This window comes from Tribolium castaneum, chromosome 2 (genome assembly GCF_031307605.1).
Source record: "Tribolium castaneum strain GA2 chromosome 2, icTriCast1.1, whole genome shotgun sequence".
NCBI classification, from domain to species: Eukaryota; Metazoa; Arthropoda; class Insecta; order Coleoptera; family Tenebrionidae; genus Tribolium; species Tribolium castaneum.
The window spans coordinates 1,638,290-1,659,959 of NC_087395.1; the positions used below are offsets into that span (position 1 = coordinate 1,638,290).

The following is a 21,670-nucleotide window of genomic DNA, read 5'->3' on the forward strand; positions in this document are numbered from 1 at the left end:
AATAAATTTAAAAATAAAATAAAAATCGATTAATTACCGAAATCTTATCATTCCTTGTTTCATTCAAAAGCAAATGATGCTTGATAAGTAAAAAATTATAGCTTGTCCGAAAGATAAACTATTGTACTAATATTTCTGTCAGCAACTTGTATTAATTTATTTAATATTTATTAAAATAAAAGGTAGAAAAATTCTGAATAAATTCGCATGCAGAAAAAAATGTGTAGTATTTAATATTAAACGTTAAGTTCTGTGAGAATATTAGTTTTTCCAATCTTACGACTTTTTATCACCCCCGAAATCAAAAATGAATGATAAAAAATGTCTTTAGTACGTTTCAGGTTATGTTGGTTGCATAACTGACTAGTATTTTTTAAATAGAAAACTAAAATTTAGAACGAAATTTAAAAACTAGAAGTCCCAAAACATGTAAAGGTAAAAAATAATTGAATGCAAACGTAAAATATACTTTTTATTTGAATTGTTGATAATTTTTATACAAGTTATTTTACACATAAATACATATCTGTAGTGAGATTAATTTGAGCATTGTGGTGAAGAATCAACTTGGAATGTTGAACAATTTTGTACATTGGTACCAACATAATAAGCCAAAGCATTAGTGATGCATTTTATTGCCAACAACAAAAACTCAAGTCCCCTTGTAGTTAATTAACAATTTAAAGGCCTAAAAGACTGATTGGTAAATAATACAATAAAGTATACATTGCAACAATTGTCCTAAAAGTTGTTTTTTTAAGACATGGGGGCTGGAGGGCTTGGCGGAGCCCCATTCCGGTCCTGAAACAACGTCAATGCACACAGCCCCCTTATCCCACCCACTAGACTTACACTCCTCCCAGGTTTGGTGTCATCGATTCTCTGAGTCCTTGGGCGGAAATAATACAAAAACATTGCAACCATCAAGACACAAGTCATCAAAAGCATGCTCGACTCGGGGCTCTGCCTCTGGAACCCCTCGTCAAAGCACTCATTATCCACACAATTACTTTGCGAGTTTCGAATCTGGAAAGACACTTTCAGAACACAAATGCGTGACAAGTTTGCACCAAATTACGACGTTCAAAAGCCTTCGCATGGCCAATTCGTGGCCCCAAATGCACTCGCACAAATCCATGTTTTCGTCGCTCATAATTTCTAGTGGGCGCCTGTCACAATATGTCAGCCTTCACACGAACACAATTTAGGGCAAATTGGACGAATTAAACAAACGAACAGAACACTCAACACTGAACTGAAAGCCCCACAAACTGAAAATTATAACAATTGTTACCTAAAAACGATTTTGTTATTGTTTTGACACTGGTTTATTTTGCCATTGTGACACGATTTTGACAGATTGAAGAAGGAAATGGTGGAGTGGGGGTGGGGAATGGCGCGGTGTGATTGGTCGGGAACGGTTTGTTGTGCTTATGTGGACCAATGGCGCGCTTGCAACGTTTCATGTTTTGATAAAAATTACGATAATTGCACTAATTTGAGTTTTATCGGTGATGTTTTACCGTTTTACCTTCAATGTCAGGGTGTTTTATAGGTTTGGTGGTTGGGTTTGAGGGCTGGACGAGAGGGTTCATCAATCTGGAACTTACACTGTTTTCTACTTTCGTGACCATTAATCAAATCTGTCGCCGTGTAGTAATAATCCACAAAATCATCTCGACAATTCCATGCTCATATTGTTAGGAATTTACCCGAATATAGTCGGTTTTACAGAATTTTGGGGCGTCTGCATTCAATTATACAAAAATCACAAGATAAGAAAAAAGTGACCAACTGACGAACTATAGCAGAAAACCAAAAATCAGGACATAATTAATTAATAATTACAAGACGCGTTTGCGATTAGAAAAAGTCCATTACTGACCATTTTGATGCTTTAATAAGCATATTAAAGCACGCAACGTCATCCAAGTGCGATGTCATAATAATTATTATTTGACGGAACATTTTACGAAAATTTTTAGGTTGGCAGGAAGCAAATTTGCGACCGTATTTTTGCCAATTCCACTTCCAAGGGGCGTTCTTGTAAGATTACCTTTGGAATTTGGATAAAACAAAAATTTGAAACCAATTTTTTCACTTTCAAAACTGAAACAATCGCCACAAAAATCCCTAAATCGATTAAATAACTATTTTTGTTCAAAGAGGGCAAAGTAGACGAGCGCAGCGAGGAGTGCCATAATAGACTGCGACAAAATGCCTTATAGACGAGATATCATGCAGTATTTTTTCTGCTGCGCACTTTTTGTAACAAAAAAATTTAATTTCGAAATTTAGGGAATTTTGTGGCGGTTGACAGCATTTGCGCGCAGACAGTGAAATCAAATTAATAATTTGGACCGTCCTTAGTTTATTCGTATTTCATATTCATATTCGTTTATTCATCTTATCTGTGATAGTCATCCCGAACGTGATCGGTGATTTTAACCTATCCAACCTTGAGTGGAAACAATCAGAGGACTCACCCGGCTTTATTCCTCAAAAAGTGTCACTCGAAAGTGAAATCTTTGTCTGTGATAGCTTTTTTAGCATGTGTTTTAGTCAGTTTAATAGTTTATCTAATATTTACGGCAACGTTTTAGACTTATTTTTTTCTAATTGTAACAACATCGAAGTTATTGAATGCGATCCTTTATCTAAATAGTAGATAGTAGTCACCCTACGTTTACATTGATGCTTCTAGCGGTGGTAGTATTTTGAAAACATAAGTAGATATTTAAATAATATTAATTGGATTGATTTCTTATTGATAAATACGTTCCACTCAAATGTAAATTTTTGTTCTCCTTTCCGACATGGTTTAGTAACAATATTATCAAATTGATCAAAAATAAAAAGTTGGCACATAAGCGTTTTAAAAACACGAATTCTAGTGAAGACTATTTATGTTTTTCAAACTTGTGTCGTCAGTGTAAAAACGATATTAAATTTGCTTATGACAACTATTTGTCAAATGTTGAACATGACTTATTTTTAGAACCAAAGAAATTTTGGAAATTCATCAGAGACAAGGCAAATAAATCAAATTTTTCTTTGCCAATGAAACATATGGATGATAATCTGCTGTTTGATTTAAAATTGGTCTGCAACGCTTTTGCAAGTCACTTTTCTTGTGTTTATGATAAAAATATCTTCATCAAATCGAATTACAGTTCAAAAATGAAAATTTGATCTTGACTATCACTATATAAGCACAGAAGAAGTTGATCTTGCTATTCGGAACATAGATGTAAGCAAGGGTCCTGGTCCCGATGGAGTTCCACCTAGTTTCTTTAAAAACACTTGTGACGTCGTTGCTTGGCCGCTTCATATTTTATTCAATTTATCTTTGCGTACAGGTGTTTTTCCAACAGTGTGGATGCATGCCTTTATTATTCCGATTCACAAGTCTGGTTTAAAACAATTTCTATTCTGTCTACAGTTGGTAAGGTGTTTGAAACTGTTATAGTTTAAAATTTTTTTCCTTTATTTAAATCTATACTGTCACTTCATCCGCATGGCTTTTTTCATAAACGTTCAACTGTTACTAACCTATTCCACTACATATGAAGTTAACTCTATATTATACACAGATTTCAGTAAGGCGGTTGATAAAGTGAACCACTCACTTTTACTACAAAAGCTAACAGCTTACGGAGTGTAAGGACTTATGCTAAGTAAGTTGGTTTTTCAGCGAAAAACTTATAATTGTGACGGTAGTTTAATCAAACTGTATTATCTACATGTTTATACAAGGTCACTGAAAAGTATGGATACAGTTAAATATTATAAAAACTATTCATCAAAACCAATAAAATTAAAGAAACATGCCACGTTGTTAAATCTCAAATTGTTAGAAACGAATATTTGCCCATGAAAATAAAGTTAAAAATAAATGACTATGTTCAATGCGTAGTATTAGGTGTAAGGCATAAAAACGTATATGTTAAGCTAATTTTACGTCGTTTTCTTTAATTTTTCAAGCCTTTAAAAAAGAATTCAATTGAGAATCTTTGTATTTCACATTTCGGATAGAATTGCTTTAAACTTTAATGTAAAAAAAACCATTGTAGGTTTCAAACAATTTGATTGGTACTACATTCCTATAAAGGAAAATACAACTAATACTGCTCGTAAAGTGAAAATAAAATCTGAAAATTTGTTCCGTCTGTTAAAATAATGGAATGGCTGTTCAACAACAACGGGTAGATTTGTAGATACACCATCAATATTACAATTTTCACTAAAATAAATGACGAACAATAGCCTAAGGTTAACATTAAAGTTATTATTAGCTGAAAATTTCACATTTCGGCTACTAAAACAATAGTTATTTTTTTTACTGTTTAAAGTGTAATTTTTCTTAAGTAACTACTCAGAAGAGACAATTCAATAGTATATTAAATAAAAAGTTTTATAAAACCATTTTTGAACCGGTGATGAACCATATGAATTCAGTTCCAAAAACAAGTAGCATTTGCCACGAATTTTTTGAAAGAATGAGTGGTTTAAGGTTTTATTAAAAAACGAATTTTATACAATTTTTTGTAATTTGTCCTCTTTTTGCCGTATTTAATTTTAGTTTTTAGTCGATTTAGGAATTTTCGTGTCGGTTGGTAATGTTTAAAGAAATTATTTAAAATTAATAATAATAATAATAATTTATTCGTCAAAAATGTTACAAAAGAACTTACAGACACGTCAGTATAACAAAAAACATACGTACAACAGCTCAACATACAAAGTTGTAAATAATAAGACAATACAGACAATATTTAAATGTTAAAAACAGCGACCTACAATTTAAATTTTAACAAAATATCTACTGGTTTCAATGAATACTTAGTTATATAGTAATATTTGACGTAAGAAATTCATTGGTGGAATAAAATACATTATCTTTAAGGTAGTTTTTGACTGTTTGCTTAAATTGTTTGTGTTGCAAGAGTTTGGTCTCGCGTTTGAGTTTATTAAATATATTTAGATTTAAACAATTTTTATCTGTTGTTACATGGTTGTGTTTCGTCGTAACCAAGAGATGAGCTCCTCTTGTATTGTAACCATGCAGTTCACCATGAGTTTGAAAATTATTTGAATGATGGGTTTCAATTAAAGTAGAATAAATAAACATTGAGGGTAACGACATTATTTGAAATTTGTGAAACCAAGGTCTACAGCTTTCGCGTTGTATTATCCCAGCTAAAATTCTCACTGCTTTTTTCTGAAGTTTAAATACTCTTATTGAGTGACATGAATTTCCCCAAAGAAGGATTCCGTAACTGAGAACACTGTGTATTAGTGAAAAATTGTTGGTAACTAGATTGTTAAAGTTGAGTATCTTTTTAAGTTGTCGAAGTACAAACAGTTGGCTCGAGATCTTTCTGCACAAATAGTCAATATGATAATTCCATTTTAAACCATCATCAACTATTAAACCTAAAAGTTTCACTTGGACACCCTTTATATGATTGTTGTCAAACGAAAAGATAATTTTTTGAGTTTTATTTTTGTTCAATTTAAGACAATTATTGTTGAACCACTGTTCTGCTTTACGCAATCCATCTTCAAATTGAAGATTGATTTCATTACGATTTTTTGAAGCAAAGAGTAGCGTTGCGTCATCAGCATACAAAATATTTTTAATAGGTGATAAGTGAGCAGACAAATCATTTATATAAATGATAAACAATAGCGGTCCAAGTACGGTTCCTTGGGGTACGCCATATTCAATTTTCCCTATATAGGAGTATTTGTTGTTTGAGAGTACCATTTGTTCTCGATTCTGAAGATAAGATTCAAAGAATTTTAATGGCGTACCCCTTATACCGTAATGCTCTAGCTTTTGTAAAAGAATAGAGTGAGACACGCAGTCAAAAGCCCTACTAAGGTCACACAAAACTGCACCTATTGCATGTCCCCCATCCAAACATTCAACTACGTGTTCCACCATATCTCGAAGAGCAGTGATTGTGCAACGGCCTTTTCTGAAACCGAATTGACTGTTACTTAGTAGATTATATTTTTCAAAAAATCGAATTAATCTTTCTTTCACTAAGATTTCAATAATTTTGCCTAAAATGGGAATGATTGCAATGGGCCTATAGTTTTCAACGTTCATTTTATTACCTTTTTTGAAAATTGGGATGATTTTGCTACATTTTAGTTTATTGGGAAAAACTCCTGAAACAAAACATTTGTTTATTAGCTCCGTTAAAAAGGAGTTACTATAAACTCGGAAGATTTAAGTATTGAGGAATCTAGGTCATATATATCACAGCATTTCAAATTATTTAGTTTATTAATAACATTGCTGACTTCCTTTTGTGACACCGGTTCTAAAAAAATGATTGTGTATTTATAGTACGATTGAAGGATTGACTAGTATTTGGAAATGAATTTGGTTGTATTGAGTTTACAATTTTTTCTGCTATAGAACAAAAAAAGTTATTAAACTCACCACTGGAAATCTCGTTATTGATTCTGTGTGGATTACAATTTCTTTCAAAATTTATTAGCTTCCATACATCCCTGAATTTATTAACTGAATTTTTTAGAAACTGATTATAAGCATTTTTTTTGGTCGTTGCAATATTTTTTTTATATTGTGAATGCAAACTTTTATAAGCTTTAATATCAATGGGATCTTTAGACATGAGACTTACAGTTTTTAGTATTGAGACGTTATTTCTGAGGTTACGCAACTCATCAGAAAACCATTTTAGCGGAACATAGGAATCTTTACATTCTATCTCTTTATAGGGAAAGAATTTCTCAATCAAATAAGAGTATGTGTTAATTATAAAGGTAGTTGATTCTTCAACAACTTTCAATTGAGAATTTAAATTTACGGTTTCTAGCGCTTCAATAAAAAGCCTCATATTGCGGTTACTATTGTTTTATCCAAATTTTGTCAAAAAACAAGAGTATGAATAATAATGCAAGTAACCTTGCATGAATGCTCCTTGAAATTTGTAAAATCAAGAAAAATTAAGTCGCGATTTTGCTTCCTGCCAACCTAAAAATTTTAATGTTCCGTCAAATAAATATGCCTATTAAAGCATCAAAATGACGGCAAATTACTACAAAAAGATATTTTATATGCGAAAATAACAAATAAGCTGTTCCATTTAAAATTTTTGCGTTAGCCACTTTTCTTCTGTTTATGATAACAATATCTTCATCAAATCGAATTTCAGTTGAAAAATAATAATGTAAGCACAGAAGAAGTTGATATTGCTATTCGGAACATAGATGTAAGCAAGGGTCCTGGTCCCGATGGAGTTCCACCTAGTTTCTTTAAAAACACTTGTGACGTCGTTGCTTGGCCGCTACATATTTTATTCAATTTATCTTTGCATACAGGTGTTTTTCCAACAGTGTGGAAGCATGCCTTTATTATTCCGATTCACAAGTCTGGTTTAAAACAATTTCTATTCTGTCTACAGTTGGTAAGGTGTTTGAAACTGTTATAGTTTCAAATTTTTTTCCTTTATTTAAACCTATACTGTCACCTCATCAACATGGCTTTTTTCATAAACGTTTGACTGTTACTAACCTATTCCACTACATAGATTTCATTCAAAAGGCTCTTGGAAGCGGATATGAAGTTCACTCTATATACACAGATTTCAGTAAGGCGCTTGATAAAGTGAACTCACTTTTACTACAAAAGCTAACAGCTTACAGAGTGAAAGGATCTATGCTAAGTTGGTTTGCTTCATATCTCTCCGATAGAACTCAGCAGATTGAAAATCAATTTTTGTACACGGTAGATGCACCCTCTGGAGTCCCGCAGGGATCGATTTTGGGTCCGTTGCTATTTTCGATATTTATTAATAATATTGGGGACAATCTTACATGCAGTTATCGTCTCTTTGCTGATGATTTGAAGGTCTTTAATACAATTAAATGTACAAACGATATGCTTAATTTGTGATCTGAACCGTTTGAGTGAGTGGTGTAAAAAAACAACATGTGTCTCAATGTTAGCAAATGTCAGGCTATGTGTTTCAGTCGTAAAATCGTACCAAACACCCCTGTGTATTCTTTAAATAAACTCCCTATAAGGTTAGAGGTTAAAGACTTAGGCATTATCTTAGATATCAAATTATAATATTCTCTGATCGCTTGGTAAGGTTTTTGGAATGTACAAATTTGATCTCTTCTAGTCAGCATGGTTTTAGAAAAGGTAAATCTACAATAACTGCTATAAATGAAACAGTTTCTGCGTTATATGATTCATTAAATAATAAGCAACAAACAGTTGGGCTTTTTTATGATCTGATGAAAGCTTTTGACTCTGTGAATTTGTGTATTTTGTTAGAAAAGCTGCACCATTGTGGTATTCGTGGAATTTCAAATAATTGGATTAAAACTTATTTACATAAAAGAAGACAAGTTGTTGCTCTGAATGATCATATGTCCGAACCAGCGTATGTTGAATTGGGTGTGCCGCAGGGATCGGTTTTGGGTTCCATTAATTTTTATTAATGATTTACCACCTTTGTTAGTTACAAATCCAAAATCTAATAAATTAATTATTTATGCAGATGACACAAATGCAATATTAACTAACAAGAATCATGAAGACTTGGTTGAATGTGGAAATTACGTGTCTACAACTATAAATAACTGGTGTTCGAAAAATGGGCTGGTATTAAATCTGAAGAAAACCTATTTGGTTAAATTTTTGCCTAAAAATGTGACGCTTGATTACAGTGTTCTAATTAAACTATGTGGAATGTCAATAAAAAATGTAAATGAAATTAATTTTCTTGGGATAACGTTGGACTCTAAATTAACATGGGAAAGTCATATAAATAAATTGTGTAATAAGTTAAGTGGGATTTGTTTTTTAATAAGAAATTTAAAGCCCACTGTGTCTGGTGACATTCTTAAAATGTTATATTTTGGGCTTGTCCAGTCTGTACTTACTTATGGAATTATTTTTTGGGGGTCCAGCAGCTTTTTGAATAATCTATTTGTAGTACAAAAATGTATTCTAAGATGTATGGATAGTTCGGAGGCAGTAGCTCACTGTCCTATCTTTCGAAAACTTGGTATTATGACCCTCCCATCTTTATATATATATTTCACTTACTTTTGTTTATTCGACAACATGTAAGCACTCTTAATAAACGATGCGATATTCACGCGTACGATACAAGGACAAGAAACCACATTGAGCTGCCACATTCTAGGTTGGCTATTGGTCAACATGATCCTACATATGCTGGAATCAAATTGTACAACAACTTGGAACAAAAAATTAAGGAATCTAAGTCTTTTAATATATTTCGCAGTCGCCTGTCATTCTTCCTACAAGACAAAGCTTTCTATAGTATGGAGGAATACCTCAATTATTCCAAATTCCCTACAAATTTGTAGAATTTCATATATTGACGAGTCCGATAAGACGGTGCATGGCATGCTCCATGACTGACGACTTGAGGGACAATTACATATTATTATTATTATTATTATTATTATTATTATCATTCGCGCCGTACTACGACAACCTGGTGTGTAGGGCTAATAAAATTTTGGGTTGTATCGTACGATATAGTCGTGACTATTTATACAGGATGCTCAAAAACTGGCGCACCAACTCAGTGGTACGTTGTTGAGAAGCAAGTGCAGATTACGGGAAAAATGTTGAAAAAATTCCTAAAGTCATATTTTAAAAAATCTGGAGCTACAAACTTATTGTGTTAACTTCTTTAGTTTTCATTATTTTATTATGTTTTTATGTTTCATACCAGGTAATCGTTCCGTAAGAAAACGATGAATAATTATTTTTAAATTTACTATCAGATTTTAGCAGTTTTTTTAATTTAAAAAAATTATAATTTATCAAAAAAATCACAATATGTAGATGTGCCAATACTGGGAATTATTTCCTAGGAAACCGATTCAAAAATAATTTATATTTATTGTTGCTCAAATTCTATTGCGATCATGACTGTTAGACAACGTTGCCACATATCATTTATCTAAAATCCGTTATTTATCAATAACTTTAATACAAAGAATTTTTTTACTATTTTTACCTTTATATGTAACCAGTTCTCTACCACACACCATTGAGTTGGTGCGCCAGTTTTTGAGCACGCTGTATTATATAATTATTTATTATTATTTGTTTTTTAATATATTATTGAATTGTCTCTTCTAAGTAGTTACTTAAGAAAAATTACACTTTAAACTGTAAAAAAAATAACTATTGTTTTAGTAGCTGAAAAGTGAAATTTTCAGTTAATAATAACTTTAATGTTAACCTTAGGCTATTGTTCGTCATTTATTTTAGTGAAAATTGTAATATTGATGGTGAATCTACAAATCTACCTGTAAAAACCATCTTACAAAATATGTTTTGTTGCTGAACAGCCATTCCATTATTTTAACGGACGGAATACTGCACAAATTTTCAGATTTTATTTTTACTTTACGAACAGTATTAGTTGTATTTTCCTTTATAGGTACGAAGTACTAATCAAATTGTTTGAAACATACAATATTTTTTTAAATTTTTTTAAATTAAAATTTAAAGCAATTCTATCCGAAATGTGAAATACAAAGACTCTCAATTGAATTATTTTTTAAAGGCTTGAAAAATTAGCTTAACATATACGTTTTTTTACGCCTAATTCTACGCATTGAACATTGTAATTTATTTTTAACTTTATTTTCTTGGGCAAATATTCGTTCATAACAATTTGAGATTTGAGAACGTGGCATGTTTCTTTAATTTTATTGGCTAGTCCTTTGCAGTTGTTTGCCGCCGAAATAGTAAGTTTAAAATGGTTACGTTAGGTTAGGTTAACTTTTTCTTATTTATTTTCTTATTTAAGTTTTGATGAATATAATATTTAACTGTGTCCATACTTTTCAGTGACCTTATACAAACATGTAGATAATACAGTTTGATTAGACTACCGTCACAGTTATCAAGGTTTTTGCAATGAATTAAATGAGTTTTTCGCTGAAAAATGACGTAGACGTAGACAAATAATAAAAAAATATTTAGTAAAAATTTAAATTAAAAACGATCCACAACTAACCTTCCTTATCGAAATTATCCAAATTACCAGTTTTCAAAAACCCTTTATCATCAAACACTTTCTTCGTGTTTTCTTCATTTTTTAAGTAACTTGGCGTTATTCCATGGCTTTTGACTTGCGTGTTTTAAATTTGGCGGAAGTAGAGTTCTTCTCTGCATGAAAACATCTGTTAACATATACGAGAACTACAGCTTTAATTTCATAACTATACGAGTATTGCTGCACTCATTTTTTTTCTTTTTTTGGTAAATACAGGATGCTCAAAAACTGGTGCACCAACTCAATGGTATGTTATTGAGAAGTAAGTGCAGATTACGGGAAAAATGTTGAAAAAATACCTAGAGTCTTATTTCACAAAATTTGGAACTAAAAAATTATTGTGTTAACTTCAGTTTTCATTATTTTTTAATGTTTTTATGTTTCACACTAAGTAATCGTTTCCTAAGTAAACAATGGACAGTTATTTTTAAGTTTTTTTAATTAAAAAAAAATAAAATTTATCACAAAACTATCAGATTTTAGCAGTTTTTTAAATTTAAAAAAATTAAAATTTCTCCAAAAAATCACAATTTGTAGATGTGCCAACACTGGAAATTATTTTCTAGGAAACCGTTTCAAAAATAATTTATTCTTATTTTTGATTAAATTTTATTGCGATCAGGACTAATGGACAACGTTGCCACATATCATTTATCGAAAATTCATAATTTATCGATAATTTCAATACAAAGAATTTTTTAGCTATTTTTACTGTTATATGTAAGCAGTTCTCTATCAAACCCCATTGAGTTGGTGCGCCAATTTTTGAGCACCCTGTATAATATTTTCAAATCAACATTTTTTTAAGAAATTATTTATTTGTTCAACGTTTACCTAAAAAGTGTTTATCTTTTCTAAATACCAATCGTTATCAATTATCATTTTACCACTATTGTGATGAAATGAGTGATAAATGATAAACACAATCACATCGCCGTATCATTTAGTTTTGGTTGATTTGTGGCATTTTACAATTTTTGTAAGAAAATGTATATTAGGGGGAAAAATCATAGACCGACCGACACAGAAGAAAAGGTAATTTTTTTTTCTTATTGTTAGCTATGTAAAATTTAAATTAATCCTTTAGAATAAATTATTGTCGTTTGAAATAAAAAAGTATTAGTAAGATACAGCCTGTCCCAACGATTCGAAAAAGCTCCATAACTTATTTATTATTAAAGATATTGACATATTGACTTATTTTTTTTTCTAGATTATAGCTGTGTTTTTGCTGCATGATTCTAATGTAATGCGGTATACAGGGTGTCTCAAAATTGACGCCTGTGCTTTTAGGATTTGCTTCAGACTAAAACAAATCGAAAGTTAAAAGTGGAAAATTGTCCGATTGTCCTTCGTTATCGAGTTATTGATAAGAAACTAAAATTGAAAATTAAAACATTAAATTTTATTAAAAGCGAATTTACCAAATTTGTTGTCACCAAAATACGCTACAATGCGCCATCTTTAACTTATAACCAAGCTTTTAGCAATCGACAAAATCTCAAATGTAATAATGCAGTAATATTTGTATCATTTTAAACATACAAAGCCGCAGAAAATTAGTAATAGTACTCCTCATTAGATAGAGTGATCCAAAGAGTTTTAACATCGCTAACAACTAATTATGTTCCACAAATAATTGGAAAGACAGCATACAGCGTATTACTTATATTTTTATCAATAACTCGAAAACTAAAGACAATTGGAAATTTTTTTATTCTTAACTTTCGATTTGTATTAACCTTCTGAGTCAAATTCCTAACGCACGGGCGTCAATTTTGAGACAGCTTGTATATACAGAGTGTATATACAGGGCGTCAATTTTGAGACAGAGTGTTCCTATATTTAAAAAAACACTAAATTCAAGTTTTTTCAAATAGAAAAAAAAACTTGTATTGGTACATTCTGATTAGTTTTTGAAACGATTTGATATTTTTGATAAAAACACGTTTTATAAAAAAATCTATACACAAAAACGGATAATCGTAGAAAAGTAGGCCTTTCACCACTTTAAAGGGTAAAGTTCAAACTTAAATCTGATCCAATTATTTAGCGTAATGCAATTAGAAACATAGAAAAATTAAGTAGTTTGTTAAAAGTTGAGTAACTTGAAAAACTTAAATAAAACACCCTATTTTGTGTTCTTGCTTTTTAAAGATAGTCTAGCTAAAAACATAAAGTTTTAAATACCTAAAATTATTAACTAAAAAGATATTACACTTCAAAAGTTAATTTCAGCAACAATGCACACTAGCATTGTTGTTACCATAGTAAACTATACCATAACCATAGCAACTCCACCACAGACCATTTTTTGGAGTTCATACGGGAATTTAGAAATTCGCCAAAAATATCACAACTGTAGTTATTTCACTGTTATAAAAGACAAATAATGGCCAAAGGGCCATTAATAATAATTAACTAAAGTTATTATTAGCAGAAAATTTCACTTTTCGACTAGTGAAACAATAGTTAATAATTTTTTTAATGTTTGTCGTTAAAATATCTTTTAAGTAATCAGCAAGAGACACTTAACTATTAATGTTTTTAGAGAGACAATTTAAAGGTCTTTTAGATGCAAAAATAAAACATTGGGTGTTTTATTTAAAATTTTGAAAATATTCATATTGCAACAAACCTCTTCATTTTTTATCTTCTTGATTGCAGTAGGCTAGTAGAAATAATAAGTTTAAGTTTGAACTTCTTTCTTTAAAGTGGTAAAAGTTCTACTTTTCTGAGATTTTTAGTTTTTATGTAATGATTTTTTAAAAATAACGTGTTTTTATCAAAAAAAATCAAGTTATTTAAAAAACTACGCAGGATTAAAATCATCAGTATTAAAAAGCTACGTCTAAAAATGCAATAAAGTTTAGGGTGCTTGAAAAAACATAACTTTAGTGTTTTTTTAATATTGGAACACGCTGTATGCAGGGTGCTCAAAAACTGGCGCACCAACTCAGTGGTACGTTATTGAGAAGCAAGTTCAGATTACGGGAAAAATGTTGAAAAAATTCCTAAAGTCATATTTTAAAAAATCTGAAGCTACAAACTTATTGTGTTAACTTTTTTAGTTTTCATTATTTTTTAATGTTTTTATGCTTCAAACAAGGTAATCGTTCCCTAACAAAACGATGAATAATTATTTTTAAATTTTCTATCAGACTTTAGCAGTTTCTTTAATTTAAAAACTTAAAATTCATCCAAAAAATCACAATGTGTAGATGTGCCAACAATGGGAATTATTTCCTAGGAAACCGTTTCAAAAATAATTTATTTTTATTGTTGATCAAATTCTAATGCGATCATGACTGTTAGACAACGTTGCGACATATCATTTATCTAAAATCCGTTATTTATCAATAACTTTAATACAAAGAATTTTTTTACCATTTTTACCTTTATATGTAACCAGTTCTCTACCACACACCATTGAGTTGGTGCGTCAGTTTTTGAGCACACTGTATATACCACAATATTTTAAAAACATGCAGCAAAAACACAGCTATAATTAATAAAAAAGAACAAGTAAATATTTTCAATAGTAAACAAGTTCTCGGATCGTTGGGATAGCCTGTATATTAAAACATTATAATAAATTTTCATTTTGTAAAATTTTGTGATTAATTAAGTAGTCATGAACACAAATCAAAATCTGCAAGATAAAATTACTACGATAAAGAAAGTATTATCTACGAATTGTTGTTTGTTTACACTTTGGACCTATCAAAACTGGCAATTAGTTTTAACTCTCCAATAATAATTTTGACGATTCTTGTTATTTCAGAATTTTAATTATATTTATCACATTACAGCAATTATCTGCGGCAATACGTGAAAATGATCTGAACAAGGTCAGACACATTATCGTCACAGGATATGATCTAAATTGTCAAAACGTCTTTTACACGCCACTAATTGTTGCCATTAAGCATAAAAATTTGGATATGGTTAAACTATTATTGGATAGCGGCGCCAATGTTAATATTGAAAACATCTATGGTTTTGTACCATTATGTGCAGCCGTTTCCATTTACTGTCCAACAGAAATTATCAAAGTATTGATAAGTTATGGAGCAAATGTAAACCAAATTGGAGTAGACATTTCGAACAATCTAGTGCAAATAGGAAAAAAACTTACTCCACTTTCATGGGCAATAGTGAAAAATAGTAAGCAAGTGGCTCAGTTATTGTTAGAAAATGGCGCAGACATCAATGGAAGAAATCACGATGGGACAACCGCTCTCACACTTTCACAAAAACACAACTGTTTAGAACTCTTAAAAACAAGTTCACATCACGCTCAATCGCTGGCACATGTTGCAAATGTCGAAAAATTAAATCAACATAGAACACCTTCTGATTTATTGATAAATTACAAACCGCATCCAGTTGTTGAACAAACATACATCTCAAAAAATCTAGAGGGTTGTACACCTTTAACAGCAGCCATTGTGTCCGGAAAACTAGACGACGCCAAAGCGCTTTTAGAAGAAGAAGTAGATTCTTGCAAGGCAGATTCCAACAAACAAACTCCTCTTCTTGCAGCAGTGCGTTGTGAAAATCTCGAAGCTGTGAAACTTTTGCTAAATTATAAAGCAAATTTAACGATTCCGACTGCTTTTCTCGAAGCTATTAACTTGAAGTGTTTGGAGATTGTTAAATATTTGTTAGAAAAAGGAGCCAATGTCAATAAAAAGTACCGCGACGGTTGCACACCTCTGATCAAAGCTATAGAAAATGAAAGTTTAAAAATTGTGAAAGAGCTTTTAAACAGTGGTGCTGAGGTGAACTTGGCCAACAGCGAAGGAATGACTCCTTTGGCACTAGCAGCAAATAAAAGAAGTATTCTGATTGTGGATCTTTTAGTCGAGACAGGAGCTGATATTAATTTGGCACGACAAGAACTTGAAGAATTTGCAAAAGATGATGAAGATTTTGACACCTATTACAAAAACTTGAAAGAGAAAAGAGAGAAAAGAGGTGAGTGGGAGTATTTTAAGTTTTTGTGAAGTGAATTATACATTTTAAATTTACAGATTTTCGTTACGGAGCTCACGAAGCTGCGGACTAGACCCTGGAGTTCTATATCTTAGTAGTTAATTGATTATTTTATCTTCTAACAAATAAATATTTTGGCCCTTTTTTCGACTTTTTTTTAGTATCTACCACTTTATATTTTAACAACAGTTTTAACTTCTATGATAATCGGTAAGTGAAATAGCAAATTATTGACTGCAAACAGGAACAATTCGGTAGTAACTTTATCTAAATCGCATCCGTTGAGAAATTTTTAGAATTGAATCAGAATAACTAAGATATTGTATCCACTTTTTAAGTTGTCCACAAACAAATCTTTGAAAAATTAATTGATTCAAAATTTGATCAAATTTTGTTTTGTTTGACTTATTTTTGAAGAAATTTTGCATCATTGACTGAACCAAGCTGAAAAAAATTAACACAAAATTATTTTTAGCAAGTTTTTAAAACATGTTTCAAAAAAGAAAAAAATTATTTTTAACTTAAACACTCGAAAAACAAAAAAAATTGGCCTAGTTACTTATTATAATTATAGTATAATTTTAAATGTAGGTAATAATCGGTTTATTTCAAAATTTTTGTAAAAATGCACAATCACTGCTTATCAAATATTAGGTAAGTAATAAACAAAATGAAAAAACGTTATCAACTGTTTAATTGTTTGTTTTAAGCATTGTTTGCTTTTGAAATTACACTTTTGCGTTTAAATAAAGATCGAATAAAATTTATGGTGACGTTATTTTCTTAACTATACATTTTTAATACCTCCTACTTTCGTAAAAAGATAAAAAACCGTTTCAGTTTTTTTTTAAGTCTAACAGAAGAATCAGGTATACGTTAAAGTAATTTACCTATTTATAAAGCCACTTAAATGATATCATATACAGGCTGATTCCTTTAGGGCCTACATTACAAACATTTAATTTATAGTATAGGTAGAGTTTTTAAAATTTTGTGTACGACCAAACTATACGACTAACCGTTTAGAAAATATCGTCAAAAATTTAGTTTTTCCAGAATTCGTTATAAACAACTTTCTTCATTATTTTTCAGTATTTTACAGTTAATTCTTTAGGATTAAGTGTTTATAACGTAAAATATCTGGCGGAATCCAAATCTGCAAGAACCAAGTCGCTACGACTAACCGTTTAGAAAATATCGTCAAAAATTTAGTCTTTCTAGAATTTGTTGTAAACAAACTTTCTTCAATATTTTTGAGTATTTTACAGTTATTTTCTTAGAATTAAGTGTTTCTAACGTAAAATGACCGACGGAATCCAAATCTGCAAGAACCAAGTCGCTAGGGCTAACCGTTTAGAAAATATCGTCAAAAATTTAGTCTTTCCAGAATTTGTCATAAACAAATTTTCTTCAATGTTTTTCAGTATTTTACACTTGTTTCTTTAGGATTGAGTGTTTATAACGTAAAATAACTGGCGGAATCTAGATCTGCAAGAACCAAGTCGCTACGACTAACCGTTTAGAAAATATCGTCAAAAATTTAGTCTTTCCAGAATTTGTTATAAACAAACTTTCTTCATTATTTTTCAGTATTTTACAGTTATTTTCTTAGTATTAAGTGTTTCTAACGTAAACTGACCGACGGAATCCAAATCTGCAAGAACCAAGTCGCTACGACTAACCGTTTAGAAAATATAGTCAAAAATTTAGTCTTTCCAGAATTTGTTATAAACAAACTTTCTTCAATATTTTTCAGTTATTTCTTTAGAATTAAGTGTTTCTAACGTAAAATGACCGACAGAATCCAAATCTGCAAGAACCAAGTCGCTACGACTAACCGTTTAGAAAATATCGTCAAAAATTTTGTCTTTCAAGAATTTGTTATAAGCAAACTTTCTTCATTATTTTTCAGTATTTTACAGTTATTTTCTTAGGATTGATTGAGTGTTTCTAACGTAAAATGAACGACAGGTCAACTAATTATTTTCAAGCTGGCTGAAATTTCGAAACTACGAGAAATTGGCACCAACTTTAAAATTTTAAATAGTAACCACCTATTTTTGTTGCATTCTTAAATTTGCCTTTAGAAACTAAGTAAAATGTACCTTTATTGTTAGTACTTATCTGACATAGTTTTTAAAGTATGTCAATTTTTTTTGTCAAAATTTTTATTTGCAGAAGTTTATTTAAAATATCACAGTTCTTGAACTTTTTACAATAAGTGAACAATTCTTTTGGTTTCGATAACCAAAGACTTGGAAGCTCTTCTGAAATCTTTACGATTGTCAACTGTCAAATTGCAAGGCTACTATAATATTTTGAAAATGATAAATAATTATTACAACACAGATTTTCCAAATGGAATGACTCTGTTTTTTCAATGGTAATCAAAAAATGACCAATTTTTATGCATACTTTTATTAGCATTTTCTATATCTATCTTATGCAGTTTTTGAAATAATTGCAAAAAACCGAATTCTAGCGCATTATTTTCATTTTTTATCGAGTAAAGTTTCGACAAATACGATAAAATTGTGCCACTGATTAAAAGAATTGTTAGATTTGTTTACCGTTTTCACTCAAGAAGTTCAAAATTCGAAGGCAAACTGACTGAGTTACTCTACATAATTCACTAAATTAGCATAAACCATAATTTAATATTATTGTTTTGCTGCTTATCCCATAATAAACAAGCTAGAAACTAAAAAAACGTTGAAGTTTGACAATTGCTGATCATTTTGCAAGGTCTACTTAATTAACTATAAAAATTACAAAGTAAAATTAGTTTTTTGTGATTTTTTTCAAAAACTGTATGAGATAGGTATAGGACGTGTTGATAAAAATTACCATAAATATTAATGTTCTTTCGATTGCCGTTAAGAAAACAGAGTCGATCGATTTGAAAAACTGAGTTATAGCCGATTTTTGATAACCATTCTAAAAAAATGATACTAGCCTTGAATTTTGACACTCGATAATTTTTAAAATTCTAGAAGGTTCTTCGAAACATTGGTTATTAAATGCAAAAAAAATTACTCTTTTATCGCAAACGCTTCAAGGGCTGTAATATTTTAAATAAACTCTTGCAAAAGAAGATTTTAACAGGAAAATGACATTGTGTCAAAAACTATGACAGATAAGTATCAACAACTTAAGTAAATTTTACTCAGTTTGAGAAAGTAAATTAAAAAATGCAATAAAAATGTTTGGTTACTATTTAAAATTTCAAAGTTGGCGCCAATTTCTCTCAGTTCTTAAAGCTCAACCATTTTGAAAATAATTTAGGTGAACTCGCAATGGTCGATTTAGATCGTATACAAAATTTTAAAGCTCTAGTTTTATTAAAAGTTAAAAAGTTTCTAATGTAAACCTTAAAAAAATCACCTTGTATATATACAGGGTGGTCCAGTCCAGCTCCCGTCTTCCGTTTCTCAGTTATTATTAAAGTTGAAGTTTTGATATTTTGCAAATGTTATTTATACTTTAATTTAATTTTGCATTAATTTTTGCATTTTAATTCTGCATCGAATGATATACAAATAAATACGAGTTGCCATTTAAGCAAAATAAAAAACTCTAAAAATTTGAAAGTTTGGAAATAAATTGGAAACACCCTGTAGTAATTCAAATCAAACAAACTTACTTAGTAAGTTTGCTAGACCTTGTTTAACACTTACGTAGTAATAATTTCTTCAAAAAAGTACTGTTTCTATATTTATTAATTTTTAAAACTAAAGATGTATAATCGATTTTTATGGTTTTAATTTTTTTGAACAGTAAGTCCAAAACCAATTTGAAAAAACTTTAAAAGCCAATGAGCACAAAAAAATAAAAACATGCTATTAAAAAATTATGATTATGACGTCACACTTTTTTTAGAGACACTCTGTAGGGTCAAAAATATTTTCCTAAAATGTGTCCTAAAATACAAATACCATCTACAAAATATCAAACCTCTGACTTTAATAATAATTGAGCTACAGAAGACGGGAGTTGAGTTGGACCACCCTATATATAACTTGTAAGAGGACACTAATCCACTACGATTTCTAAATTTTCTCGAAATGAGACTTCGTTAAATAATTATTTGTAATTTGCCATCGATAGTAATTTTCAATAACTCATATCTGCTTTTAAATATTATAATCAACATTTCACGATGTTGCTAAGATTTGAGGACTTGAACAAGATTCGTTGTATTTTGGTCTAAAACAAAAATCGTTACTGTTATTTTCTTGCTTGAATTCTGTTATAATTTATCAAATAATTTGTTCCAAAATGTACAAAATCTGGTTTCGATGTTTCTGTCCAATACATAACGTTCGCATGAGTGCACGTAGTGGAAGGCATTATCGTTTACGAACTACTTAGATGAAGGTAGACATTAATAAAAGTTTCTGAATGATTAGTACACATTATATACAAGAGGTTATAAAAAAGCTGTCATAAAACTTTTAATTTAAATATATTTTTTGTTATCCTATTCGTTTGTTTGTCACTATTTACTACAGCATGATTTACTATAAAAAGGATGTATTTATGTATGACAAATACAGTCATTTTCATAACATAATTCTTCTAGAGTGGTTAGAAGTATTCATAAAATAAAATTAGGAAAACTTTGTGATTGCGTTCTCATACCTTTTTCTGGAGAAAGTCATATACTTAATTGGATTAGTTAATTATTAATTGTGGGAAGTAATTCTAAGAACGAATCAATAAAAGTGTCTTAAAAACAACTAAAAAATCTAAGGAATAACTAAGAGCAGAATATTTAGGGAATCTAAAAAAGAAAATAAAAAAAAATCATGAGGAAGATTTGAAAAATCAAGAGATAATGTTAATGTTAAATGATAACAATTCCAAACAATAAAAGTATACTTTAAGTGGTTTTAAGTAGAGTCTAAAATCTGATGAAGAATGTAGAAAAAATTTAGAGAAAAGCCTAAAATTTTTAAAAATTAATAGATTTCAGATACAGATATATCGAACGAAAGACTTAGAGAAAAGCTTAGAAAACAATTACATATATAACGATGAATCTACACTAAAATATAGAAAAATATTTTGGTAAAAGTGATAAAAAAGGATCTTGAGGAAAGTGAAGTAAAAAATCTACATTTAGAAAATACTGAGTGGAGTCTACTAACAATTTAGAGGAAGTTTATAAAATAAAGAATACAAAAGTACAAAGTATACAAAATAATTCCAAAAGAATTTAGAAAATGAAAAAACTATATAAGAAAACATACTAGTCATTTAAACTCAGCGGCACATTGAATTTGAATTGCATAGTCGACTTGATGAAGAAGCATTTTGTGAACATATTGTAAGTATCTAAAGGAGAATTTGAAGAAGAGACAAAATCTAGGGAAAAATCTATAAATAAAGAAATAAAGAATAAAGAAAAAAAATTGAAATAAGAATCGAAAAAAACAGGGTTTAAAAAACAACTAATTTATACAAAAATCTAGAAAAAATGGTTAAAAAGAATCTAGAGAAAAATCAGCATAGTAGATTTTGAGTAGAACATAAACGGGATCTGGAGAAGTAATAACATCTAGAGAAAGATC

The 21,670-nt window shown here is 30.0% G+C and overlaps 2 protein-coding genes across 2 annotated transcripts; one reads left to right on the forward strand and one right to left on the reverse strand.

The window, feature by feature from the left end:
• Window positions 1–459: 459 nt before the first annotated feature.
• Window positions 460–1,416, reverse strand: LOC655635 (uncharacterized protein). The gene is made up of 4 exons (XM_064354894.1): window positions 1,295–1,416; window positions 1,079–1,187; window positions 853–1,026; window positions 460–801 (listed from the first exon to the last, which is right to left on the reverse strand). The coding sequence occupies exons 2-4, from the start codon at window positions 1,151–1,153 to the stop codon at window positions 757–759; spliced, it is 294 nt and encodes a 97-aa protein (XP_064210964.1). The 5' UTR covers window positions 1,154–1,187; window positions 1,295–1,416; the 3' UTR covers window positions 460–756.
• Window positions 1,417–12,008: 10,592 nt separating this feature from the next.
• Window positions 12,009–16,241, forward strand: LOC103314993 (putative ankyrin repeat protein RF_0381). Its single transcript, XM_008202487.3, has 3 exons — window positions 12,009–12,134; window positions 14,912–16,079; window positions 16,136–16,241. Exons 1-3 carry the CDS (start codon window positions 12,087–12,089, stop codon window positions 16,168–16,170), a joined length of 1,251 nt encoding a protein of 416 aa, XP_008200709.2. The 5' UTR covers window positions 12,009–12,086; the 3' UTR covers window positions 16,171–16,241.
• Window positions 16,242–21,670: the final 5,429 nt, after the last annotated feature.